Source organism: Melozone crissalis, unplaced genomic scaffold, assembly GCF_028551555.1.
Source record: "Melozone crissalis strain CALT ecotype California unplaced genomic scaffold, PUWL_Pcris_2 ptg000004l_1, whole genome shotgun sequence".
NCBI lineage: Eukaryota > Metazoa > Chordata > Aves > Passeriformes > Passerellidae > Melozone > Melozone crissalis.
Window position 1 is genome coordinate 26,629,935 of NW_026535782.1, and position 21,820 is coordinate 26,651,754.

The 21,820-nt window shown below is 36.8% G+C and overlaps 1 protein-coding gene across 1 annotated transcript in view; it reads left to right on the top strand.

Annotated features, from left to right (window-relative positions):
• Positions 1–15,542, top strand: part of RAP1B (RAP1B, member of RAS oncogene family) — a 30,843-nt gene extending 15,301 nt beyond the window's left edge. The window contains exons 2-8 of the mRNA XM_054273177.1: positions 3,621–3,705; positions 5,063–5,131; positions 7,902–7,958; positions 9,044–9,184; positions 10,877–11,020; positions 12,758–12,873; positions 14,321–15,542. Of these exons, the coding sequence (XP_054129152.1) occupies positions 3,649–3,705; positions 5,063–5,131; positions 7,902–7,958; positions 9,044–9,184; positions 10,877–11,020; positions 12,758–12,844 (555 nt within the window). The 5' untranslated portion in view covers positions 3,621–3,648 and the 3' untranslated portion in view covers positions 12,845–12,873; positions 14,321–15,542. The remainder of the gene's footprint in view (positions 1–3,620; positions 3,706–5,062; positions 5,132–7,901; positions 7,959–9,043; positions 9,185–10,876; positions 11,021–12,757; positions 12,874–14,320) is intronic.
• Positions 15,543–21,820: the final 6,278 nt, after the last annotated feature.

Genomic DNA, 21,820 nt, shown 5'->3' on the forward strand with positions numbered 1-21,820 from the left:
AGTTCAGTTATGTCAGATATATCTGTGCATACAAATACTCAGCTCAGCTGTTAAAAGGCAGTATCTGCTCAAACTAAATGAAAAAAGAGGTTTTAATTTTTGCATGCTTCCTATCTTCTTGCACTTTAGCGTCTGCATAGGGGCTATAGTTGACAGTATTTTCCTGTCTAAAGATAGGGGAATAGGAAAGTTGGCATTGCTCTCCCTTCTTGCAGATCAGTCACCTTATAGGTAGACAGCCTTTAAAGCAAAATTTCTCCCTTAAAATAAACTCCATTAAATGGAGAGGGGAATTCAGACAAGTTACTCGTTATATTTGCTAGGAATAAGTTTAAACTTACTTCGATTTAACTGTTGGATGGTTGGGTAGATACATCTCAGGCGTTCAATAAATCTGGGGACATCCTGCCTGTCTGTTGTTCACTTATTCCAGTATCTTTATTTCTGTTATGCCTGTTCAAGTATAATCATTTTGTATCCCCAAAGTGGTCTGGGGACTACAGACAGATACTGTTGTTGTACTTGACCCTAACTTATTCTACAAATGCCAGCCAGACACGGTGTTTCATGGCTTAAACCTCCTCTTTTAGACTTTGTCTTCTGCTTTTTCCCTCACTCATTTGTCATTAATGAGTCAGAAGGAAATATTGCTGGCATCCGGATGAATCTGGATACATTATTAGTTCCAGAGTCAAGCATTGTATCAACTGAAAAATAAAGTAAGGGCATGATTGAGATTTAGGATGCCAGCAGTTTCTACAAGATCTGATATGGAAAAATAGGTTTGATCAAGAGCAGAGCCAGGTCAGGTTAGCTGGGAATCGCTGGAAAGTCAAGTTTGGGAAGGATCAGAGCCAAAGCTGAGTCTGGGGCATGCTTGAGTATCAGGCATACTGGTCCATGAAAAAGTATGTGCTAGGCTTTAACAACAACAAGTAGTGTGGCAGACTGCTGTGTCCTGCATGATCCAGTGGTTTCTTGGATGAGGAGGCAAAGACCTGCAAGCAGGAAAATTTTCTTAGGAAAGCTCTTTTAGATAGGAGTTGAAGTTTTCTTTTCTGTTAGAAAACTGTAAGAAAGGTGGAGTGACATCAGTACTGTTGCTCAAAGGCAGTGGGGTGGTAGATGTAAGTGGCAGCAGGCTCTAAGCAGGGAGCAGGTGCTCTGCTGCCTGCAGTGTTAGGGATGTGCAGGTTAGCTTTCTTAAACTGTTTTAGAGAATACATTCATTTGTGTCCGTTCCAAGGTGTAATGGCAGATGATAACATCAGTGCAGGGAGCCAAGCTACCTCTATGCTACATGGGTGTGTGCATATATTAACCATTACCGTGTGCTCTTGGTGAGTTAAAGAGTAACTGTACAAATGACAAAAAATTGTCATGGGGAAAGAAGTTAGTCTTTGTATTGTCCATTGCCTGAGTTTGGAGGGAAGGTCAGAGAAATGTTGACCTTCTACTGCAGTGTGGCTTTGTCCTCAAAGATCTTAAAAAGCTTTTTACTTAGGCATTCATTGATTAAGAAGATTGCCTAACCACACTGTAATACTGTCTGTATATGCTTTGTGTGCCACCACTTAAAGCAGGAAAATCAGCTCCAGAATATTGTACAATGATTGGATATTTAGGGTTGAACTTTCAAATCTGGATGCTGAAAGAAGCTTCAGCTTGCATTAAATTCCTGAATTGCTGTTTCAGAGCCAAAAATGAAATTGGCAGTCTCTCACTAAAACCAAGTTAGTTTATTTCAGGATTTGGAATTGCAGATAATTGAGTAAGAAAAAGTCAGAAATAACTTAAAACAGATATGTGGTACCTGCTGCTGAAGTTCTGTTACTTTTAAACTACTGTCAGCCTTCATTATTGATATCTCCATATTTAGTTGCTAACTTCAGTCTGAGGACTGAAAAATTCAGCTTAAACTTTTCTTTTAAAGACAATGAAATTTCTGCAGTTCACCCAGATTACTGGGATTTCCACTATGTTTTTGTCATTCGAGTGATACCCTTATAAAAATAAAAGGATAACTGAATGTTTGTTTTAAATAAATGACAATAATGTAGTTATAGGCTTAACTTGTAATGAGTTTGAGAGGTGCCTTTCAGGACAGCTGGAAACAATCCTGTTTATGGAAACACTGGACAATTTATGGATTTTTGAATCTAACAGCATTTACAGTGGTGCAAAATAGATGAAACTTGTGGTGTGAGTGGTTCTCATGATCTGTGTTTGCAAAAAATTATGTAGGGAGGGAAAGAGGTTTTTTAAGTCAGGAGTGAAAAGATGTCCTATTAGGTGTGAAAATCACCAAAGAGTCTCAAAATGTATTGGTAATGGAAGCCTGTGGAGACAACTCTTTTGCTGGACATCAGGTCAATAATTTCCTTAAGGCTTTCTTCTCCCATTCCTTTTGTGAGGGACAGTTTAGATAATTGAAAGATTATGCATTTGCATGAAGATATAGGACCTCGACTCTTAATTTCTCTGTGTTCTGACAATCAGTAGATTTAATCTGTGATGGTAAAGGCAGAACTCTACTATGGTGGTTTAATTTCTGTGTAAATCATCTTAGCATTTTGTGCTCAACACCTAACAGACGGTGTTTCAGAAATTTCAGAGATGCTGTCAAATTACTGCTGATGAGATGGGTGTTTCTTACCTTACTTTCCCACTGCTTACCTTTTACAAGCACCTGAGTTGGATCCTTGCACTTTCCCTTTTCCCTGGCCTGTAGATTATTCATTAGTTGGGGAGGGTTTCATCTTTCTTTAGGGGTGGAGAGGGGAGAAAACGGGTAACTGAATCTCATGAGGGCTAGAGTCCCTGCAGGAAAGGAGCTGAGCTCTTGCTCAGGAAAGCAGTATCAGTCCTGCTGGCTCATTGCCAGCCCGACTGCAAGAGGTGGTGAGGGATTTTGAGTGGTATGACCCAAAGACGTGTCCCAAAATCTGTGGCCTTGTTTTGGTTTGATGGCTCAGTTTCCAATAAAGATGAGCAAACAGATCCCATAGTTTGCTGTTGGTAGCCACACCAGCTAGTGAAGCAGATCTAGCTTGTAGAAGAGATGTAGTCTCAAAATACAATTTTAATTGCTTCCACTTACTCATTAAATAAGTCATAATAGATCTAGTGGAACATTTAACAGTTTTCAGACTAGGGAAGGGATTTTTTTGGAAAGTGATTTCTGGGATTCTGCTGGTCTTTTTAAGAAGTGTTTGTTTGCTGGGAAGGAGAGGTTTTAATTTTCTTGTAAAAGTCTCTGTGCTTCTTTGTTTAGTGCTTAAGTGTTTCAGAATGATAAAATTCATGCTTAAAATTCATGCTATCTCCTCTTGGATAATTATTTCTTATGAATAGTAACTGTTAGCTTTAGTATAGTAGGGTTTATTTGATATTTATGGGAGAACCAGTAATGAGGTAGAGAAAATAGTTTATCTGATGGTTTGCAGCATTTTACTGTGGCTGCAATAAGAGTTGATAGTTAGAAAACAACCTGCTGTATTAAAGAAGTTAACTAAGGAACTTCTATCAAACCCTGCTTAGTGAACTGGATTGTGGTGTCATTATTGTACTTCCTGCATATAGGTCAAGTTTTAATCAGACTGGTGTTTTGTGTGTTTTAGGTATTGAGGGTGATTTATCTCTTGCATCATGCGTGAATACAAGCTAGTGGTTCTTGGTTCTGGAGGTGTTGGAAAGTCTGCTCTGGTAAGTATGAGGCAGTTCAAGTATGGTGTTTTTTTAGGCTTATTGTATTTTTTTCTCTAATTCACTCTCTACTAATGTATATTTCTTTATGTAAGTGTGCACAAATAAATATAAGTGTTAGTAATGCCCAGTGAGGCATCATGGCCAGTAGGTAGATCCTTTACTGGGTGCATCTGCATCCATTGGTGCAATCTCCCAGGCTGCTGCTGTTGTATGGGTTTGGTTGATGGTGCTTGATCATCTCGTGCACTGAGGTGCAGAGCTGCAGCATTATGGGGGTGTCTGGTTTCAACAGATAAACTGGCTATCAGTCTGTGGGAAATCAAGCTCCTTTGGGAATCTCTCAAAGGATATGAACTAGCTTGCCCCTCTAAGTCCTGTCTCTAGAAAGGTCTTCAGAGTGCTGTTTGCATAGTGTCTTTAGCACTAATGTTTTTATGCAGAGAGAAATACAGATTTGTGTGTTGGTGGGAAGCTTAATGTGTTTGTTGTATCCTTTCTGTGAGAGTAGGTATATACCTGTGGCAGGTAGATTATTAAAATGCATGAGCTCTTCTATTTACAGTTTAATGATTACAGAAAGTTTTAGTCTGACCTAGCCTAGAATTGAAAAAGTTCACAAAATATGATACTCTCAGCTCACCTGAGAACTTTGCCTCTTTTTGTTTAATTGTGCATCTTACCATAAAGTAAGCTCCAGAGCTTACTCACTCCCTTGAGTAAGAAGTATTCTCTTGTGCAGCAGTTCATAAAGAAAAGCTTAAAACATGTTAGATTGTGAAATAACATTTTTGTTCACCTTTGAATTCTATATCTCACTGCAGCATTTCTGGATTTGAATGTGCCTGCTCTGACTTGGCCATTGAGTCTTAAGTTCCCTTTGACTTGTGCTAAAAACATCCTTCGTGCTAGGTACACAGGAACAGCCTACTGAGTGTACTTAAGACTAGTAAAAGCTGGCAATTGTTTTTTGACTAATTCCTGTGCTGACAAATAAGTAGAAGATGAAGTAGTTCTAAATAAAAATGTAAAAGCTGTGCAAATGTATTGTATCCTGGTCAACTAGAAACTAATACTAATTTCAAGAGTTAGGCAAACCTTAAATTGATGCTGTCTTTAATTCTTACCCTCCATGTGGTGGTGGATAAAGGCAAGTGTAGCATTGCTTCATCTAACAGTTAAATAAGCATACAGATCTAGCTTTCTGTTGTTTCTTACAATTGTAGTTATGACAATTGTTTGATTTGCTTTAAAAATGTTATGGGTAACAGAGTATATACCTAGAACAGTGATTTGTGTACATTGTTTGCAAAATGTCACTATGTAAGAGAATCTTACAAGAACTTTTGTGTTGCAGACTGTACAGTTTGTTCAAGGAATATTTGTTGAAAAATACGATCCTACGATAGAAGACTCCTACAGAAAGGTATATACAAAAGATGTCTCTAGTGTTAGAGCTGTAATACATATTGTCAAATATTTGACTCACTGCTTGAAAATGGGTATGCCATATTAAACCAGATAACAAGTTTGAAATATAAATGTTCTCCTAAAGTTTGCTTAAAAGAAATAATTCAAGACTAACATTTTAACGTTTAAGCATAGTATCTTTCTGGCTAGTCAGTAAAAAATGGTTAGTTCATTGTGAGAGTTGGGAACAGGGATTGCAAAAAAAAAATTTAAAAATTACCACTTTTCAGTTTTATAATCTTTATTATTAGTTTGTTTGTGTTTAGTATTTCCAGGTAGATTTGGTCTTGGAGGTACTATGCTGCTTTGCTACTAGAAAAATAGCTAAAAACAACTTCACACCCTTAGAACTCTGGCATCTATCATACTGTACACATAACAATTTAAATGATAGCTAGATATGCTTCCATTAGATGGGTTGTTGTTTTATTAATAAGTTAACACAAGCCTGTCATAAATGAACAAGCATTTACAGCAAGTGGTCTGTTAGTTTCTCTCTTCCTGTCTTCAGCATGACAGGCTGAAAGGTCTGATTCTGCTTGCATCATCTTGAATCTCCATAATGCTCACTCTTCAGTTTCACCTGAGACCACGATTAAGATTCCAGACTAAGATAATTTATATTCAGACTGCTACCATTAACCATTTAGTGCAAGAGATAAATTTTTGGCTGTGTCAGTTTCTTAATCTGTCTTCTTTAGCTGAATTACTTTTCATATACATTAATACTCTGATGTTGCTCATCGTGTGGCCACAAAAATATTGGTGTCTATACAAGGGAGGCATAATGGACAAGCCCTAGCTGAGAATGGGCAAACTGCAAGACCTCCTCCTTCAGCACTGAGCAACATTTGTATTGGAACAAAGGTGGTACATTAACAACTGTTGCAGCCTACAGTCAGCAGAATCTTTTCTGAACAGAACAGGAATTAGTGAGAACAAAATAATAATTTCAAACATCTTTTCTTTGACCTTATATAAACTGTATGTTGGAAAAACCCAAGTCCATCTTAAGTATGGGGGCTTCCAACCAAAGCTAGAACTGTTGTTAAAGACACAATAATAATAATAATAATAATAATGCTCTGACTAGTTCAAAATTCTATGTTGACACTTCTTCTGTATTAGAGAAGCAGGAATTTTTGACCATATCTTAGTGTTTAGCGCAGGACTTTGATGGGTCAGGCCCAGTAAATTACTCCAAAAAACATTCACAGGCTCCAAAAAACATACAGGATCTAAAGTAAAATGTTTCCTTTGTTATATATTTATGTTCTTTAGGTCATAGTAGACTCATGATGTTTTCTGGGTGAATTTTTCCAGAGACTGTTTCCATGGAGCCTGAAAAAGTAATGCCATCTTAAGAAATTTTGCCATTTGCTAACTACATTTCTTTTTGGTTTTGCTGCTATTAAAGATTTATCCTATTCCTTTCAGGTTTGTTCCTGAAATAACTAGTAATAACTCTGGGTGTTCTTCTTTTCAAATCAGCCAGATTGTTGAAGTCTTGCTAAAGCCTGGACAACATTTTATGTAGTCATTTTCACCTTCTCGCTGTTGATTACAATTCTAACTTGCCTCTTGCCTTCAAAATGTATTGTTTTGGCAGTTGAAATTCTATGTCACTTATGTTAAATGTAATTTTATAATATTTAAAGTTGAGAGATGCGACTTGTTCATCTAAATAATTGAGCTTGAAGTCTTGAAACTTTATGCCTTGGTTTACTTCCCAAATATTTCTTCATAAAGTTAATAAATGTTACTTAATTAGCTGAATAATTTCAGCAACAATACCTGTTAAAATAGTGATTTTTTTTTTTTTTAAGGAATCACAATCCATAGGGGACAGGGGGGAGGTGTGACAGGAGGGGAAGTACTCCTCTTCCCTGTCCCCAGCTCAAATCTAGTTATAGAAGAACAGCTGCAAATTAAACTAGTGCAGAAGATGTAAAATGTTAAAAGCAGAAGATGTAATATGTTAATTAGGAATTTTACACGCAAATGGAAACAAGAGAAGTTTACCAATAGCTTGAAAGAAAAAAAAATTAAAATGTGGTTAGTCTGCTTGAAACAGCTTGAGGGCACTTCCATGTCCTTTGCTGCCCTCAGGGCCATTTCTTTGAGATTATGTCCAGTAGATAGAGGAACTCTGGAATGAATACAGAAATTCTTCTGTCTTCTTAAACCTTCCATTCTTTGCAAACTTTTCCAAGCTGGGTCACTTTTCTAATTAGTGTTCCTAAAGGCTTGTTTTGGGAACACCACTTGTAGTGGTGGCTGTTTAATTGTTTGCTGTGTACTACTTACTCTCTTGTAGATGCAAATTACTATTAAATGAGCCTTAGTATGCCAGTCTAGTTTTCTGGCTTTCACTTCTACTTTTTTTCCAATCTGTGATGATCCCTGAAACAAGTGGAAATTAGATGTGCTAGTTGCTGATAACCATCATTACAAATTTAGCAGCCTCCTTTTAAATAATCAAAAATCCCTAATCACTTTGCAAAGTGGTAGTTGGCTGCTGACACTGCATTTGAAAATGTCACTAGGGCTCTTTGAAAGGCTTCTTCCTGCTGTTTTCAAAGTGTATATCCAAACAATCTTCTTAAGCCATTATGTTGCTTTATACATTATGAATTTACTTATAAAAAAATCACACAATTTCTGATGTCTTTGGAGGGGAGAGTTGCAAGGGGAAAAATTATAACCATATCTTTCTCTCTTGACAGCAAGTTGAAGTAGATGCACAACAGTGTATGCTTGAAATCTTAGATACTGCAGGAACGGTATGTAAAGAACAGCTTTCCTAAATACTGATAATACAGTGTGTTCTAAAGTAAACTTGAGTCTCACAGCAGAAACTTATTTGCAAGCTTCCCATGGGCTCATATTCTGTAACAGGGGAAAGAAATGGAGCATTTTAAAAGAGATTGTGCTCTTGTTTTAAGTTTGTTGCCCAGAAAAAAATTAGGACCCACTGGCCACTGCAATTTGATTTCCGTTGCTGTGGAGAATACGTGCTTTCTTCTGATGTCCTTTTTCTTTTGTGTGTGAGATGTGCAGTGACATTGGGATAAAAATAGTATTGCTTCTGTCAGCTTGTAGGAGCTCAAAGCACAGCTTTGAGCTGACCCTTTGCATACTGGTCAGGTTTTGCTCTGACTAGTTCCAATATTACTGAAACCAGTAATTTCCTTTATTGATTCCAGTGAGTTTAAGCTCAAGATTCTTGGAGTTTAACGTGTGTTCTCTGAAGTGTGGTAGTAATCTGGTACAATAATAACTTATTTAAATTCCCTATTAGATTAATACTCTGTAAATATACAGTAAGATGGAGTGGGTGTTTTCTAGCAATAAATGGCACTTTTCATCTGACATACAGCAAGGGACAGGGAGTGATTGATCAGGCACCACATAGCCAAGTCACCAATGAGAAAGAGGCATGTGCCATTCTACAGTTGTACTGATAAAAGTGCACCAGCAAGTCTTTATATGCAATGTCATGGTTGGCCCTGAAGTCATGGAAATGTGACAAGTCTATTGAGTGTCTCCATCCTCTAGTCCATCTCCTTGAAAATTAATATAGAATTTATTAGGAAGTTTCCTAGACTACAAAATTGGGTGTGAAAAGGGATGCATTCACTTTATGATCCATTTTAAGGAACTGTCAGGATATGGAGAAAATGTTGGTGTGTTAGGAGAGGTTCAGGAGCAGTTTAGCTTCTGTAATCTACAGATTATAGTGTACCTTCTACTGTACTTCTCTCCAGTGAAATTACTGTAGTTTTTCTAAACTAGACCTAAAGTTTATAGCAGTTTGTGCAAGTAAAATGCAAATTGAATGCAACATCTGTCTTTTTTGTAATTACAGGAACAGTTTACAGCGATGAGAGATCTATACATGAAAAATGGACAAGGTTTTGCGTTAGTATATTCCATCACAGCTCAATCTACATTTAATGATTTACAGGATCTAAGAGAACAGATTCTTCGAGTCAAAGACACTGATGATGTAAGATCTCTAAAAATTTTTAATATTTAAAGTTTTCCTTAGTGTGTTGCAGTGTCTCCAAGTTTTAAGATGTATGAACCAGTAGATGCATTGTACAGGAATGCAACTGTTAAGGTAAACTGGAGAAATGTAACTTGTCATGTGTTATATGGACAATTGTTTAGTCTTTATTTTAAATAAACTTAATTGAAACTGGGTATAACTTTATTCATTAGACTGCAGCAAACATTTCTAAAACAACTATTGTTGCCTTAATTACTATGAGTGAAGTTTTCTGCTCAATATCCCTCCTGTTTATATTTTAAAAGTGTAAAATTTTAAGTTGTAACCTTAAAACTTGCATGTTATGTAGCTTTTATATTTTGTCTGTCTGCTCACAATTAAGTTCGGTCAAGCTATTCCCCCACAATTTCTATTATGCATCTCTTAGCATTATTAAAGATATAAAGTGAGGTTAAAACATATTTTATCAATTATTAAAAGAACCTTGCAGCAGTTGGAGGAAGTTAATGCTTGGTCCCCTAATAAAGAAAAAGGAGTATTTCAAATGTGAAAATAGCAATAAGAGTGTGTTTTTAACAGAAACACCTTTTAGCTTTTAGCCTTCAGGCAGAAAAACTACCTTCTTGAAGAAAAAAATAAGCAATAAACAGTTTGTAAGCATGATCATATAATTTAAACTGTGTTTATGCAAACTTTGATAACTTTGATACATTCCTTACTGCATAGGCTTCTGCTGTCAGCAGACACAGAATATATTAACCATTTCAGTTTCAGGGAAGTGCATTAAGACTTTTTTAATACAAACCACTTTGCACTTTCTTGACCATAAACACTTGCAGGTCTTGCCTATGTTCAGCAGATTTCTTCTTGAAGCAATTTATTACCCATTACCACAAATGTATCTCAGAAGGTTAATATTTAAGTTTCCTATCCACAACCTACCAAGTTACAGCCTTCTTTACCATGAAATTAGTTTTGTACAATAAAATCAAGGTAAGTATCATGATATTTAAAATCTTACTTTGTATGTTATATTTACACTGGTTAGTAGCATTTTTGGAGGTATTTCCTTAGAATTGTATTTTTTTAGATGGTACTGCTCAGTCCTGAAAGGCATTCCATAGTATCAGGAGAAGGATAGTAAGCTTCAAGTTGCAACTTCAGTTTCCATCAGAATTCCCAGAAAAAGTTTTTCTTATGCCCAAGCTTAGGCATGACTTGCTTTCTCAGTGGGGGGAAATTAAATGGTCAAAATATTGTAAACTTTTTTTCAACACTTGAATCTGTGAGGACTTTAGCTATGTCCTTAAATTAGTAAAAGAAACAAAGGGGGGAAAAATAGATTATGATGTTTTCTTGCTGCAAAGGTCAATTCAGCATTTTCTGTAATTGGGAATCCTGGTAAGGTATCATGTTCCTTTTCTCTGTGTGCTGTAGCTTGCTCATAAGAACTCTGTGATATGCTGAGAGTAGGGGAATGGTGAAAGGAGCTTTAGCATCCTTCATCATGCTACCCAGGACAGGACACTGTTTCCAGGATTTTGGAATTGGTAAGAGTCATTATACCAGAGCTTGATTATTTTGAAAATCAGTATCCTCTAAGGAATCAGATGGCTTTTAGGTGTGCGTTTACACTGTGCTGCTATAAAATTGTAGTTGTTTCTTTACTGGCTTTGAACTGTTTTTTAGGTGCCTATGATTCTGGTTGGCAATAAGTGTGACTTGGAAGATGAAAGAGTTGTGGGAAAGGAGCAAGGTCAGAACCTAGCAAGGCAATGGAATAACTGTGCATTCTTAGAGTCTTCTGCAAAATCAAAGATAAATGTTAACGAGGTAAGGCATTTTACCTGGGGTGGGGAGAGGTGTCGGGGTAGAAGAATGGGACACTGTCCTGATAACTCTTTACTGTTTGTCAAGGAAAAAACTAACAAAATCATGAAATAATATTCACTACAAATGTTATGAGATGTTTATGTTAAGGGATATATTTAGCTTTGACATGGAATTTTTTTCAAATTATATTGATTTTAGTGTAATTAGTGTAATTTTCAAATTATTTTTGTAATAATTTAGGATAAATATTTCCCTCATGTTCCATTCCTTAGTTGCTGCAGTCTCTTATCAATTGAGATTGTACTGCTAGACTTCTTTTTTTAAAGACTTTTAAGAGAGTTAAGTCACTAAAACTACTTGATTTAAGTTACTTGGTGTTAATAGTATTTGAGATGGTAAATAGAAAAACTATTGAATGTTTTGTTAAAATTAGCTTCTCTCTAAAGTAAAAGGGATGCAAAAGCCTTTCTACTATGTATCTACTTGTTTATTTAACAGGAGCTAGACAATTAATCAAATGCATGAATTTTGGGGATTTGCCATAATGCATGCTTTTTTATCCAGTGAGGGGTGCCAGCATGAGGAAAGGGATACAAAAAATTTAGAAAACGAATCTGTGTTAGTATTTACATTTCTGGAACAGCTTGAATTTTATGATAAATCCTACAGTTCATTAGGTCATCTGGAAAACACTGTTGGCAGCATCAGTGAAGTTGAAAGGGCCTCTGTACCAGACTTGCAAGTAGTCAAAACAGTATGGTGGTTTTAACACAGCTGATTTTTAAAATAAGTAATGTGTGTTTAATTAGGTGGGAATTTCTGGAAGCCACTGACTTTTTAAAAAATTTGAATTAATCACCATAGCTGTACAAAATTCATACACTCAATAAACTAGAACTTCCAGCAAATCCTTGTTAGAACATTTGCTGCTTTGCAGCCTGTGCTTAAGAAAGTGCCAGGATGGATTTAGCATGAGGGCTTCCTTAGTTTATGAGATGTAGAAGTAATTAGAGCAATGTCAATTATGAATGAAACAGATGCTGTTGAAACATTGTATGTTGATTTGTTTTAAATTAGCCTTTCGAAAAAATTGTGTTCTTATTAGACTTCTAGGAGACTCAAAGTGTGAGAGTCTCATAAATGAGTTACTTTTCTAGGAAATTTTATGCTTCCATCATGCTGTAGCTCTAGACAGGTGGAATTAGTTCTTTAGACTTCAGTATTTTTTAAGTTTCTGGAAAAGCATGATCTCCTTCAAATACAAGAGACTATTACTGAATATGTAGTATATGTGAGTTACCATGAAAAATGTGTAGTTAAAACTTACTAGAATTTTCTTTAAAAGAATATCCTACGAGTGATTTGAGTTAGAAGAAAGCTGTGACCTGTTTATTGACCTTAGTGCTAAACTGCAAAGTAATACTATACAGTAGTTGATCACTGTGGCATTTTTCATGTGAGTTCAGATAAGTTTGACCCAGAGATTAAATAGCTGTGGGTTATAGATGCCTTTTCAGTTTGCTTCATTGAAACTGTAGAACCCTTGGCAGACAATTATCTTAAGAAAGAAAAAAAAACAACCAGTTAGTAACTAAGTATACAATTTATAGCTTTGTGGTGACTAAATATTTTCAGGGGTCCTTGAGTATGTGAGTGCGTTATGTGTGAAAATTCAAGGCTTAAAGTTTTAAGAGAAGCTTCCTAATATCCATAATCATCTGATTTCTGTCTTTTCAGATCTTTTATGACCTTGTGCGACAAATTAACAGAAAAACTCCAGTGCCTGGAAAAGCACGCAAAAAGTCATCATGTCAGCTACTTTAATGCATAGCTGTACTGTAGCTCTGAGCCAGGTAAACATTTTAAATTTTTCTGTGCATTATGGCTATTCAAAACAAGCAAAGCAGCAACTAAAAAACCTTAAACAGCCCTGGTAGCTGATGCAGAACAGGATTGAAAATTATTGATTTACATTATCATAGAAATGTTTAATGGTCTTCCTTTTGCCATTTCAAAGTCAGAACTACAAATATGTGCAAGACACACTGTTCACACTAGTCTGGGGGGGGCTTTTTCTCAAGCTTTAAGGTTTTGGTAGAGCTCAAATTAACAGTGTTTCCTCTGATATTTCAAAGCTTTTGGAAACATGGTTTTCTCTTTTAAGCCTGATGAAATCTACTGCAAGAGCTCAGTTATCTGGAATGCACACACTACAATATTGTAGTTTGCATGCTGGTGTCTCTTTCTGCTTTGAACTCCTGCATATGCTTGTGTGATGTCATAGGAATTTAGCTTCCTTTCTTGAGGCTGTGGATATTTTGGAGGCCAAATGGTAATTAGTATATTTGGATCACAAAGGTTAAGCGATTGTTGTAACACTCCAAATATTTTACCTGAAGCTATTGGTTACTAGACCAATTTCTTACTTGTTTGCAGTTGGCTAAATTTCTACATGACTTAATATGTGCACAAAGAATGGTGCTGAAGGATAAAGCGAGCTCCAGCCTGCTCTTTAAGCAAGCTTTTCCAGAAGTTAGTCAGGAGGCATGGATTTTTTTTTCTGCAAAATTTTTGGGGGGTTTCTGGGCAGATTATTTTCCTCTTTCTGTCTCCAAGCCTTAGTATGAGCAGAAGTCTGTCTTGATTTACCTGACATCATCAAAGTTGGCTATTACCTCCCTTTCTTTCAGTGTTACTGAGCGTAGAGTGGTGCAGTTACTTCAGTGCTGTGATCCATTATTTTGTCATCCAGGTGACCTATTGGATGTACTGAAGGATCCTAGTAGAACAGCTCACTGTCAGAAATCGTAGGCTTTTTATTCATAATCAGGTAGTGCCATATGTAACTCTTTCTTGGTATATTAAAACCTCCTCAGTTTGAACAACTTAGATCAGTTAAAAGTAAAACTAAGATGGTTCCAAAAGCATTAGCAGAGAGTGGCAGTAATGGTTGCTCCATTTCTTTAACAGGACTTTTGATTCAAGAGCTTTGATGATCTTTCAATAGTGTTTGTTTTCAAAGCCATGGGAACTGTCATGCTGTAAGCAAAACTTGTCCCATCAAGCAAATATTACTTCCACAGTGCAGCTTGGATTCCTCTATGTATCCTAATCCAGTTAGGATAGTAATTGAGATAGTGTGTTATTTGTATGTGTACAGTAGGAAGTGTAGGATTAGAGAAGTGTTAAAGTTGGTTTCTGTTTGTCAAGAACGTTGCTAGTTCCTGCTGTAGCTGTTTTAACTAAAGAACAAGGACAAATAATTGTTGCTAATGCTAATACCTTGTTTTGTTGTTACAGGTCTGAAGAACTGTTGCCCAATTCAACAGTGCCAGCATTCCAACTTTATTAAACCTACCAACATCTTAAATGGACTTTCCTGTGGTGGTACCCTTTAAGAAATGGATGAAAGCTACATCAGTTTGCACATTCTATCACTTTCCAGTGTCATGAGAGATTTTTACTTCTAAATATTCTGTGTATGCAACTGGTAAAACCAGAGCCTACATCCAGTATTACTGATAAGAGACATTGTTCATCCACCAATGTTGTACATGTATGAAAACTGTGTACTGTATACTTCAACAATCCCCACTTTCTATTGGAGAGTACAATAATGTAAATCCTAAAAGCACCACTATTTTAGCATAATAAAAGAAAGTCCAAAGAGCTCCTATATAGACTACTCCAGATAACTTTGCTTCATCGGTATTTGTAGCTTATTGTAACTTTTTTAAAGAAATACAGGATCATCATCATCATCGTATTGTACAAAAGCGCTTTGATTAACACAACGGCTATATAGTTTTTTAATTTTAGGAAAAACCTGTGGAGACAGTGACCTAGTCTTTAAGAGTCCTTTCAGTATAACGTCTGACTAAAGACATGGCCTTTAATATCTGTTGGGAAGGAAATGTCCAGACTTTTCAACCTTTTATTGTATGTTTCCTTTTCCTTGTTTACATAGGGAACAATGTTTATAGTTGTGTGTACAGTGGGGGTCTACAACAAGAAGTGTATATTTTAAAACAATTTTTTAATGATTTAACAATTTTTTGTAAATCATTTTTGGGCTTCTGCAGCTGTAGATTCTCACTGTGAATTCCCTTGCTTGCTCATGCATAAGTGTATTTGCAATACCAAATATACAGGTTTAGTACTTTTGCCTGTTAGTGATTGTTTTACATGTGTAACGTTTTGGTTGAGATGTTAAATGGTGGAAGAGTACTGTGGATGTGAATGTGGGAAGTAATTTTAATCATGTGTAATTGGTCACAGGGCCTAAGTTGCAGTAATTAACTTTTGCTGATTTATTTAACAATGCCTTGTTGCTTTGTATGCATTAACGTTTGGGTGTAAAGATTGTGTGTATATCCAACAGGGAGCCACAGTATTTAAATTGACCAACCTAATGTTACAACTGCTTGGAGGTGGCCAAATGTAAACTAAAAGCCTTAATTAAAGTGGTGCAATTTTGTATGACTTAGCATCAGTAGTTCAATAAATTTGGATTGCCATGCAAGGGCTTGCATTACAGTTATACTACTTGAATGTTTTGTGTTTTAGTAGTGCTAGTAAATATTGATTTTTAAATCTCTTGCACAGTGCAGATTCATACGTCTTAGGATGAAGAGGAGCCCCTATGTCTTTGTTTTCTGACAAATACATGCCATAGATATTTCTTCTAATAGTATCCCATGTGTTACTGTAAATTAATTTCTGACTGAATGAAATTCCATTTATTTCTGGACTTGGAATATGCCAAGCTCTAACAAAAGGAAATGTCTAACAAAAAGATACCTGTCTTCAAAGGTTACACCATCAGTGGCTGTTTTGGATACTTGAAAATATGTTGCCTGTTATTTTCCTCCTTTCCAGGGAGAATTAATTGTTTAAATTTTCTTAGTCCAGCAAAAAAAAAATCATCTTGGGAGACAGAATGGTTTTTCTGCATGATACCTGCATGAACAAAACTTTATTTGTTTGGTTTTAAGGAAATCTGCAGAAGAGTGTTCTTGCAGTACGGACTGTAGAATTTTGCCAATTTGAAATCCCTGTTAATAGTGTTGGACTGAGGAGTGAAATGCATGGACTGTAGATGATTTCCTGATCTTGGCCGTGCAGCTGGAAATTAATGTATTAATGTCACACCCAAATCCTTGGTACCTCCTGTTTCTCTGGCACAGAATTATCAGAGAGCTTGTTCTAATTCATTCCTGCAAATTCAATCAGATTAGGTTAGCTAATACTGGTAAGCTTTGAGATAGTTTATGTTGCCCAAAGTGAATTAAGAAGCCCAGCTGATCCTTCCTGCTGGTAGTTTCATCAGTCATCACTGTTGTTTAATGTAGGCAATATACTTCTACTGTGCAGGGACAGATTTAAGATTGAAATTCTTTTTCATTTATCATTAGAAATCTTAAGATGTGATAATCCCCATCCTGCTTGGTCCCCAGAGTAAGGAGACTGGAGCACTAGATGCCCTAGTTCTTTTTTCACTAGGTGCTTCCCTTCTTTGGTGAGCTAATCAGAATTTTTCTTCCCTTCATTTCCAACCTCTGCTTATTCAGGGCTTGTAACACTTTTATGTCCTGGCTGTCCTTTTATTGGTCCTTTTAATGTGTTTCTTTTCCAGACAGCTGTACAGATAGCATTGGATGGGAGTAAGAGAAAATTCTTTTGAGAACATCGTAGAAGGGGCCTTGGTCTGGTCTTGGTGTCCAGCCAAAGAATACTGTTAACAGGGAAAATCAGGCTTTGTCCTGAAAAGCTCTGTACTGAAGCATTCTTGGTGGTTCTGTTCTTCAGCATTAGAGGTATTCAGTTGGATCAAACCCTTAAGGAAGTCAAATTTTCAGAATCTCTAGGCTTTAATATCTAAATGTTGTGCTAAAGAAGGGAAATGTGTTCCCCCATCCCCTGTATTTAGAACTAATTTCAGATGTGTAAAGCCAGCACATTGTAACCCAGGTAACACCTAAACCCCAGTATTCTTGAAAATTTAGGCAAGCTTGAAGGGAGCAGTGTCCCAGTTGTTAAAGGCAAGATGCTTGCTAATGAAATTATGTTGCTAATGAAATTATGAAGTGTAAAGAAAAACACATTAGAATTCTCTTCATGTCTAAATAATTGTGGTATGAAATGCTGTTCCCACTGAGGAAGTGAGGACCCAGTTCCCCATGGGAATGGGAAGTATGTAAGCAGTTACCAATTGTAGAAAACAATCCTGTCTGCTGACATTTTTGAGCAAACTTTTATGTATCTTCATGACAATTCCAGTACCAATGCTTAAGAAGTTCACACTTGAACTACTTGTACAGAAACTGAACACTTCTCCTAAAGCTTTGGATGAAAACATGCATAACACACATTTTGAGAACTAATGCAAGCATTTTTGCAAATTTGCTGTTAATACACGTGTAACTGCTTGTAAAGTTACCTTATGCTTACAGTGCACACTGCTTTATTTCCTCTCTAATCTGAAATTGATATATGTCAGTATTTAAAGTCTGAGCCTTCTATGGAAAAAGTAGTATTTATGTCCTGAAATACAAAAGTATTATTTAATGGAATTGCACTCTTCATATTAGGACTCTTTCCTTGCAATATAAGTTTCTCTTATATCTTACCTTATCCTAGTGCCCTTTTCATTCTCAAATTATTCTGTGAAATGAATGTTAGTTGCCTAATTTAGAAGACAATTTGAGACATTGCAAGATGTTTTCAGATGTCCAAATGAATTAAGTATAAGCTCAAGCTACTTCTGCTCTCCTGCATAAGAGACTTAAATTCTGGAAAAGTATTGTGGAATTACATATTACAGTTCTTTCATAAGACATACTGATTCTGTCATGCTAGAAATTAAAGGTGGCAGGAGTTTGAAATTTGGATTAAATGTTTTAAGTACAATTGCCATTTTCTTACAGGTCAACAGTAAAGATGAGAAATTTTCTTCTTTTAAAATGGTGTCAACAAACTAGATGAATCAAACATAATTAATTTTTTCCCCAAGTTTTCTCATTTTTGCCAGTTTTGAAAAGAGCTTAGTTGGAAAGAAGTTTGTCCACAATATTGCACTAGTTCTAGACTTCAGTTTAGATATATCAGCAGTAGAAAGTTTTATACTAGATGTGAACGGTCAAAAATAGTCTATGTACACCTATGTAGCACTTTTTAAACTGTAATCTGATGATGTGGCCAAGTGTAGACAAAAAGCTTTTTGTTCAATTTTATACTGCTGTCCCAACAGCATTAGGCTATATTTCAATTTATTGCTTTTATTTTTCCTGCGTGTGGGGAGGAGAATAAAGACAAATAAAAAGTTGATTAGGTATATAACAAAATGCAGTTGTAAGTTGTTCTCTAAGGTAGCATTAGAGTACCAGAGTTATTAAATTAGGTTTATATTTCTGAATCTCAAGCATGTTATGCTTTTCTTTCAAAAGCTTATGCACAACTTGAAGATTTCTAAAACTTCATCTATATTTTCCACTTTATAAAGTAAACTCTGGAATGATGCTTATATTTGTGGAAAACTTTACTTTCTGAGTCTTGAACTAAAAGACAAGCAAAGTTGTTTTGTAGGCTTGATTTTGTTCACAATATTTCAATATCTGGGCTTTAAACAACATATAAATGTGGATTTTGCTGTGGTTTCTGTCTTTGGGGGTTTGGGGGGTTGTTTGTTTGTTTGTTTTAAATAACCTCCAAAACCATTTATTTTCAGAACTTTGAGTTATCAAGCAGAGAGTGACTTCCTGTTTTCAAAGAGTTGTTCTTTAGGGAGAGATTTGTGAATGGATAAAAGAATGTCTTTGCACTTCCACTGTACTCACTTCAGTCTTAAGAGATCCTAGTTCTGCCAAACAACAAGCGCTACACTTCATTGTTTTAAGAAAGTTTACTACCACCAGGATTTTTTTTTCGTTGAAGTTGTGACTGAGGTGAACTTCATTTGAGAATCATTGTGATTTCTAATTAATTCATGTAATGTCTTTTGTTTACTGTGAACTTGGAGGTGTGGGCCATTTCTGCAGTCTTGAATACTGAGTGAAATCCTAGTGGACGTTACAGTTCCTTCTTTTGTCAGTATACTTTACCTTTTCATACCATGTGACATTTTAACCTTCCAAATCTAGTAGGGAGGGCTCCATAGCTTCACTCCCATACTAAGTACAAAAAAATCTCTACATGTGAAATTCCAGCTCTAATCAACTGGGTTTACTGCTTGTAATGCACCCAAAAGCAACAAAGACCATTGGCAGTACTGTCATGATTTTCAGACACAAATAAAATGAGCTACAAATTTGTCTCTTTCTTTTTCCTGTTTAATTAAAAAATGGTTTTAGCTGAGTGGCCTCAATAGAGCATGAGAATCAATTTGTTTTGGTAAGAACCTGGGCAAACATTTTGAAGGTCAACATGTATTTAAATACTAAGCAATCACATGAACACGTTACATAACTTCTTGAGATTGGTTTTTTAAAAGTTTCTATGCACTTAAATAAAAAAACTAAAATTTACATACTTCCAGAAACATGTTTCAGCTAAGAAAAGATGGGCTAAAACATGAACTTTTTTGCTTCTGTAACGTAAAGGCAAGGTATAGTGTAGTTTCCAGTTTTCTTTGTACTGAGTGCAGTTGTGCTGCTGTCACACATTGCACTTGAACTTTGTTGAGCTCTTGCTTTTGGCAATTCTGAATTAACAATTTTGTAAATGCAGATGACATGTATGCAGCTTAGCAGGGCATTAAGAAAATTAATTTATGAACTGTCTTAAAACGTGTTTTGTGAAGGGTAATTGGAGTTTTGAGTTAATTTACTTGTTTAAAGTTCAGGATATACTAGATCAAAATTAGCCTAGTGTACTACATCCTGTAGGCTCTGTTAACTTTGCAGAAGGTACAAGGAAGCAGAGGAACCTTAGGCATTGGCAATAAATATGCCAGGTTTTAGTGTTAGTTGTGCTGGCTGCTGGGTCGTCTTTGGTTGTCCTGCCCCTAAGTAAGGAGCATTGCTACCTCCCTTGATATTATGATAACAACTGGAGTTAAGATTAGTGTATCTGATCCAAATATGTGAAACTTTAGGACAGATATAAGAATTTTAATGATAAATTTGAATTTACAGTCCTTTATATCACTGACTGAATAAAAAATGCATTCTCTTCTGCTTCTTGGAAGCATAAGATGCTTTAATGAGATTTTCAGTTATTTTTTTCTTCATTTTTACCCCCTATTTCCATCTTGGTAACTAAATATGAAATGGGATCCCAGTCAAAAAGTACTGAAACACACCTCCAGATTTTTATCGAGTTCCCCCTGGAGCCTCTAAGGTGTTTCCCCTTCCCTTAGGAGAGGCTAAGGCAAGTTCTCTCAAAGACCCCAGTCGTTCATATACTTTTACAGGTTTGTCGGGTTGGGGATTTTTTTTCTTAAAGTATGCATCCTGCCCTCTTAATTTCAAACTTATTTCCTTTGCTTTGTTCTCATCTGTCATTGCTTTGAATAAACTTGAGATGGCACACAAAGGAAGCATCTGCTCTGTCATCATTACATTTCTCACTTGTTTACCCTGTGCCCTGAGGCAGGGCTAGCCTGAGGGTGTGAGCTGTTAGCAAATGATTGAACCAGACAGATTTGTGCATTACTCTGAATTTCCCATTGCCCTGGAGACGATAACGCTACACTGTTTCAGAAGGATATGTCGAGGGGTAAATTCTATGAAATATATATTACTAGGATGTAACAATTCCTTAAACACTCTTTTAATATTCTGTCATCATGAAGGTTGTTGCCTTTGCTTGTGCTTTCTTGATAGTCTTCAAGATAGAAGGGCGACCTTTTTTTGTTTTTTGGTGGTTGGTTTTTTGGGGTGTTTTTAATCCAACAGTACATTTCCTGAGTGACAATCTACTCTCCATAGGTCTGCTTGCTTGTGTTTCTGCATACCCAGTCTTCATCAGCTTTCCTCTTGTGAAGCCGTCTGAAGTTAGACTCTCTGGCGGCTTCAGTGAACCCCTATGCTTGGGCATCATGGTATTTTATCAGTATCGCAAGCAAGCTGGAGGACTTCAGAGCTGCATTTCTGCTGCCTTTTGCAGCTGTTGTCAGGTGTATCCTTCTGTCTAATTTGCTTGAAGTATCCCGCTGTAGCCCTAAAAATACTCAAGTAGTTGCAAGTGTTTTTCGGAACCTGCCTGTCTATGTTAAAAGATTCGGTTTGGACACTTTCCCTTGTCCTAGAGTGCAACTAAACGATGCACGGTCAGTTGCACAGTCGTTTGTGCTTATAAAGTAGTAACAATGTTTTTCTCTAGGTAAAAAGTATTAGGTAAGAAGTAAAGGGAAGGAAAGGGAGAGGTTAGTTCATAATTCTGTTAAGTTTGTCCAGCCTTGAAAAGTTGAGTGATGCTGTGTGGTGCTTGCTTTAGCCTTTATGTTGGTGCCTGTAGACTGAGTTACACTGGCAGAAAGGGGAGAGAAACGGACGCGCGTTTGCAGCCTGGTGAAAAACCCGTCACTGCAAAAGCCGGGACGGCGGCTGCTCCAGCCCAGTGTATGAAACCCTTGGCGCGCCTCGTGAGCCCAACAGCACCTGACACTTTTACACTACGGGGCTTTTTTAAGCTCTGACCCTCCACGCGGGTTGACAGCGGAGAGCACCCTGCGGCCGCCCGCGCCGCTCCCGCTCGCTCCCCACGGGCCTGCCGGGCCCCAGCAGCGCCGCCGGGCCCGGGCGGGCGGGGCGCATGGGCGGCGCGGGCGGAAGGCGCCCGTGTCCTTCCGGGCCGCGGGCC